Genomic DNA, 6,714 nt, shown 5'->3' with positions numbered 1-6,714 from the left:
CCAGAACATGAGCATCCAGAACATGAGCATCCAGAACATGAGCATCGAGAACAAGAGCATCGAGAATAAGAGAATCGAGAACATGAGCATCCAGAACATGAGCATCAAGAACATGAGCATCTAGAACAAGAGCATCGAGAACAAGAGCATCGAGAACAAGAGCATCGAGAACAAGAGCATCGAGAACAAGAGCATCGAGAACAAGAGCATCCAGAACATGAGCATCGAGAACAAGAGCCTCGAGAACAAGAGCATCGAGAACAAGAGCATCGAGAACAAGAGCATCGGTCGAGCTCAAGCGAAGGCCCAACACTCGCTCACACTCTAAAACCAGGTAAGATTCAGGTCATGTGATCGTCTGTGGAAACGATCTCATCTCGTCTACACGTTGGTTCTGGTTTCAGGTTTGTAGCTTCATTGGTTCCTGTACAGCATTCTTACCATTTATGGCTTTTATTTTGAAATATTTACGCTATGACTCTAACTTAATTAACTGCTTAATGTTTCTTAATCTGAAGCTACAGGGGAAAACTTTATTTGCAAAGTGCCTGGTTATTTATCACAGTCAGTTGCACTTTTATTTTGACGGTTCACCAGCTGCCATCCTCGAAGCTTTTATTTTGAAATATTGACCTTCACTTCCGTTCCACCTGTCCCTCTTTCTGCCTTTATCATTTAAATATGGAAACATGAAAACATGATAGAAGACAGCTCCAACCTTTACTTTGTCTTATTTACATTCAACAAAACAAACTACTTGAATGAACCTGCAGAGCTTTTACAACCTTAACTTTAAAAAACTATTTTTAAAACCTTCAGAACACAGCAAACGTTTGACCCTTTTAATGAAAGAGTTACTGTGATGGTTCTAATACGCTTAGTGAAGTGAAGTGTTCCTGAGACTCTGATCAGCTGAAGGGTTTGAGTTTTATTTTGTAGTTCTGTCTCGTTCACTCACCGCGTCTCAGCCGCTTCTCTTCTTCTCTACTTCCGTTCACTCATCTGTTCGTGTTTCGCTCTCAAAGCTAAAGAGACAAAAGACAAATTATATTTCAGGAACAAAGAGAAGTTTCAGAAGTCTGCGTCCACACAATGTATTTTACTTTGAAACTCACGTTTTCAGTCCCAGCCGACGTCCACACAGCGTTTAACAGTTTGAACAACGAAACCAGAGACTTGTGTAAACTGGTCTTGTTTCAGTTTGAAAACTCTGGGGTTTGAGTTTTAGTCTGTTTTAAATTGGGCTGTATAAAATATGCGAATTCTTATATTCAATAAAAAGAAGGTTTAAAGGGTAAAAACTCAAATTACACGTTGAAGAATGTTCTTTTGTTTTTATTGCAGAGAAGTTGTTCTAGTCAGTTTACGGATTAAACCTGAAAAACACCAAACTGATCAATAAACATTCAACCAGAGAAATAACCCAGATTCATGAACCAGTGAAAAACAGGAGTAAAAATAAAGTTTCGTACAAAAGTATAAATCATGTTTTCTATGTGAGCATCTAGAACTCGTCGTGTCGTAGCAGAGCGTCTCCGTAGTTCGTCACCTGACTTCCCACAAACATCTCGTGGTTGTTCAGAATTTCCTTCTTGGTCAGTTTTCCATCCTGAAGAAAAGCAAAACAACGAGTAAACAAACTGAACGAGTGAAGATGAAACCGACTGAGATCAGATCCGTGGATTCTCTGAAACGTTCTGACCTTGTCGGCGTCGGACTCCGTCACCAGATGTTTAGCTTCAGCGTCAGAGTAGCTCAGGTCCGGCTTGAAGAGCCAGTCCATGGTCTCCTGCTTGTCCAACTTCCCGTCGTTGTTTTTGTCCTTTTTGTCCAAGAAATGCTGACGTTCGGTTTCCGCCCCCTCTGGAAGGTCCTCCTCACCTTCTGGGATGTTCAGGTCATCTGCAGCCAAGTAATCAGATTACAGGGGGAATCAGATTACTCTCACTGTGTGGTCTTCTACTTTATTCACAAAAACCAAACCAGAGGGTTCAGGGTAAAACTCTCAAGTCGTCAAGTTGTGAAGTTTGACGCTGTTCGTATTAAACGATAAAAACTGATTAGACCGTTAAAGCTTCACGTTTTAAATGTATATTAAAAACTGATGATTTCTCAAAGCAGAACTTTTTACCCATGAACTCTTTCAGGTCGATGAAGCCGTCTCTGTTCTTGTCGATTTCGTCCATCGTGTCCTGTTCGCAGAAATCAAAACAAGCGTTTAAAATACTGAACGAGCCGGAATCACCGACATCCTGTGACCTCCTGTGACATCATGTGACCTCCTGTGACCTCCTGTGACATCATGTGACCTCCTGTGACCTCCTTTGACCTCCTGTGACCTCCTGTGACATCACTCACCTGAACCAGGACCTCTCTCATGTGCTGGTGGTTTTCAGGATGAAGGAAAGCGTTGAACTCTTGCTTGTCTGCCTTGAGGTCTGCGTCCCGGTCGGCGGCTCTGAAGAGTCGCTCCTCCCGCTCCATCACCCGGCTGAGGTCGAACCCGGACTCCTGGTGAGAGCCGTCTGTCGGAGGCGATCACAAACCGATCAGAGGCGTCTCATGAATGTGATTCGCAGTTCGATAGCCGGCGTTCGACGGGCTTACCGCTGTACTTGGTGCGGTTGTACTCGTCCCAGCTGATGAGTCCGTCCCGGTCCGTGTCGTACTGGTTCCACTGGTTCTCCATCTGCTCGAACGAGTGGTTCCTCTGGACGCTCGTGATCCAGATCCTCAGCTCGTCCTCTGAGATGAAATCGTCTTTGTTGACGTCGATTCTGTCCACGATGAGGCTGCAGAGACAGGAAGCGGATCATAAAGGTCTGAAGCTTTCAAACTAGTAAATCACACGACTGATATCAGCATATAAAGGTTATCATGATCCTCTGATTTTATTTAAAGAAAATCTGATTCTTTAACATCTGATAAAAATTCTTAGTTTCATGTTTTTCTTTATTCTGTCCTGTTGAAAGGTTTTGAATAAAGTTCAGCCGGCTTTTTTCAACGTTTTTAAAAAAACAGGTTGAACTTGTTGAACGAGTCGAGTTCTCGTAAACTCGCGGAGCAGGAAATAAAAACCTGAACGTTTCCAACAAGACGCCTCATTTCCAGAAAGACACACCTGAACCAGCTGCTGTAGGGACACGTACACAACTCTACAGCTCGAGGACTTCTTCACTGATTATTGCTTCTGTCTTTAACTGTGTGAATCTGACTTCAAGCTAAAGAATTTATTTATTATTTACATATTTAACGCACCCGAGTCGACGCAGGCTCTCCTCTAGGGGGAGCTTGTCAAATTCTGGGGCTTCATCTTCTCCCAGAAAAGCTTCGTGGTCGTATTCGAAGCCTTTGTCGTCTTCGTGCTGCTTGTTGCTGAGCAGCGCCTCCATCATTCGGTTCTTCTTCTCTGTCGGTTTGCTGCGGCCGAACGCCACGCAGAAGAAGAAACACAGCAGCAGCGGACGAATCATCCTGGGACAAAACAGAACCAGAACCAGAACCAGAACCAGAACCAGAACCAGAACCAGGAGGCAGCACAGAACCTACAGAGAATAAATAAGAGATTAAATACATTTATAGAAAATACAAACTGTGGAGTGTTGAGACATTAAAGTCTTTAAAGCAGTGTCATTAAAAACTGGAAGAAAAAACACGAGGAACAACATGAACAGTTATTAACATCTTATAAAGTTACTGTAATGTGACAGAAGGTTTATTAAACATGTTCATTAAAAGCAGCAGTGACGACAACATTCAAATTAATTTACTGACAACAATATGAATATAAACATCAACAGGACGTCAAATCAGTTTCTATCTTTCTAATCTTTCTCTTTGAATATTTTCTCAACACATATTTAATTTCAGTATATTTGTTACCGTTGTTACTTGATTTAATTTTGTAATTATTATTATTATTAGCTTGAAAATCACTTGATAAATAAGTTGATTTTAAACTCAAACTATAAGCAAGGGAAAAAACAAAGTGAATCTGTAGGAATCACATGAATGAATTGAAAACAAGCAGCTGAGCTCTCACCTGTCGTTTCACCTGCTCCTCTTCTTCTTCTTTCTCTCTCTCTCTCTCTCTTTCTCTCTCTCACTCACTCTCTCTTTCTTTCACCTGCAGAAGTTTCCTTTCAGCCAATCACGTTCCACCTGAATCACTTGTCCCTCTGTGATTGGTCCACTTCAGCATTAGCATGTTTTCTGTTAATGACCCCGAGGCCTAGGTCATCGTCCTTGTTTCTCATTGGTTGATGGTATTTATTCTGACCAATCAGCAACGAGAGATGAACAGAGAGAATACATTTCTGCCACGTCTTTGAAAACAAAAACAAACCACATGACTAATTTAATAAAAGTCTGGATTTAAAAACGAATTATTTCATTAAAGATTCATCTAATTATTTAAATTAATCTAATGATTAAATTTCCTTCAGTAATTTGCATTTTGAGAAATAATAAACATGTTAATTTCGTTGGAAGAACTTTATTAAAAATAAATCTGAGGAAAATTACTAAGTTAGCTCTAAATGTTTTGTGAAATGTATCTTATTTATTTTATGTGTTTATTTAATTAAATGAATACCCACAAAGTGATATTTGTTCTTGTGGTTTTTAATTTGTAGAACCTTGAATCTCAATCAGAAACAAAAGAGTTTAAAGTTGTAAATAATAAATGTTTCTGTAGATGAGTCAAAGTTTTCAGAGTTCCACACGTTCATGTGTCAAAGGTCAAGACTGATGTTTTGTGTCTTTGTGTCTCTTTGCGTAACGTTGTGTCCGTTCAAGTTCATTTTGTGTCAATTTGTTGACATGTTGTTCAAATTTCTGTTACTGAATTTGTCTTTTCAAACCAATTTCTGTCTCTTTGTGGTTGTTTCGTCTCCTTTTTGTCACGTTTTGTCTCTTTGTGGATGTTGTGTGTATCTTGTATGTGTCACCAGAGGTCGTCTGGGAACAGACACGTGGTTAAGAAAGTGAGATGAGTTCCTGAAAACACTGAGTTTATTTATAATGCAGCAGCGCCACCTATTGGCCTGTAATTTATCTTTAACATATAAATTAAGTTTTGTTCAGTTTGGCTTCAGTTGGGTGAGTTTAGATGTTCACACACTTCTAGTCGTCTGATCAGAGATTATGTATAATTTAATCTGATCATGTACAAATGATTCTTACTTATTGACAACACTTCATAGAATAATTTAACAACTAAAAACCTTCCTAGAAATAAATCTACAATTCTGTGAAGAACCTTTTGGGGAACTTCAATTATATTTATTTAGAAAATGATCAGAGAACAAGGAGGGAGGCTGGAGAATTAAAAGTTACACAGTGATAACTTGTGAAAATGTCCTTTCTTCAGGCAGCTGCACAATAATAATAATCATCACAGGTTTACAGGATTACAGATCGTTCACCTCAACAAAAACAGATCTGATCTCCAGACAGAATTTTTTCTGTTTCAAACATTTTCTTTTCTTGTTTCTTAGTCTCTCTGAGTTTTTGTTTTTTTAATGAAAATGTGCTGATGTGTCGGAGCCAGGCCCGGCCCCGGCAATGTTGGCGTCCTTGGCGAGATTTCATATTGGTGCCCCAACATACACAAGGAAACTTTCATGCATCCCCAAGAACTGTTGGACTGTATACAGCTGCACACACAGGCAGACAAAATTGTAAGCTATTTAAAATAATAAAAATATATAATGAAAAATATAAAAAGATTCAGAAATCAGCTGTAATGATAGCATATCATGTCATGTCGACAAAAATAAACATTAATGAGGTCCACAATCGGGGTGATTCTTACCTATATATTGTTCTTTCTTGTGACATTACTGTATTGTTTTACATTGCAAGTGTCACGTTATGATAAATCAGTCTCTTGTGTCGCCCTCACGGCATTTTGCCTGTAGGAAAGACCGGCCCTGACTTTAGTGTTCTTTACTCATTTCTCACGAGGATTCAACTCTTTTGAGTCAAACTTGTTTTGTCTGATACACGTGTAAAGCTGTTCTCTTGTGTAGACTGGACTTCATGAGCTCATGCACAGGTGCACGTGAGCAGCAGAGCGACACAGGAACCATCGACTGTTGGGTCAGATGGGCGGAGCCTCCCACTGTGATCTGGTTGTGCGTTAACGTGGAGTTGGAATAATCAGAAGAATTAGTTGCCGAATGTGAAATTCACACAAACTCCACCTCAACTCTGGAGCTGATTGCTCCAATTAGTCTGATTCTCGGTTAAGCACAAGCAGAACGTGGAGAGAGATCTTTTTTGTTTGAAAACGCAGTTATATGGATGTAGCCTGAGTAAACACAACTATTCAGTTAAATCAGACTAGCTAGTTTTACTTTGAAAGTTAACTTCCCCTGCCGTTTTTAAGTTGGAACAATCTGACAAAATTTTGTAGATACAATTTTTATATTAAATTAATAAGTCAATACAAAGTAAATTTATTTACTTACCTTTTTCCAGTTGGATGAACTTTGTGGTCTAGGTGTATTGTGAAAACTAAAAGTCAAAGTGTTCCACATCCACAATGTCCCATGGCCGCTTTTTTATCAGTTAATAAAATCAGTCAGACATATGAAATCTGTTTTTATTTAGAAAATGCTTTAAAAAGTATAATAGACTGTTACTGTTGTTACTGTTGTGTTGTACTGTATCACGGTGGCCCCGTCTGGCCCCTACTGCACCCCCTTAGCA

The 6,714-nt window shown here is 39.6% G+C and overlaps 1 protein-coding gene across 1 annotated transcript; it reads right to left on the bottom strand.

Annotated features, from left to right (window-relative positions):
* Positions 1-1,504: 1,504 nt before the first annotated feature.
* On the bottom strand, positions 1,505-3,473 carry LOC133024799 (calumenin-A-like). The gene is made up of 6 exons (XM_061091968.1): positions 3,259-3,473; positions 2,608-2,792; positions 2,359-2,525; positions 2,132-2,192; positions 1,703-1,902; positions 1,505-1,609 (listed from the first exon to the last, which is right to left on the bottom strand). Exons 1-6 carry the CDS (start codon positions 3,471-3,473, stop codon positions 1,505-1,507), a joined length of 933 nt encoding a protein of 310 aa, XP_060947951.1.
* Positions 3,474-6,714: the final 3,241 nt, after the last annotated feature.

The sequence above is a fragment of the Limanda limanda genome, chromosome 18, assembly GCF_963576545.1.
Source record: "Limanda limanda chromosome 18, fLimLim1.1, whole genome shotgun sequence".
NCBI classification, from domain to species: Eukaryota; Metazoa; Chordata; class Actinopteri; order Pleuronectiformes; family Pleuronectidae; genus Limanda; species Limanda limanda.
This window is presented reverse-complemented; position numbering and strand designations above follow the sequence as displayed.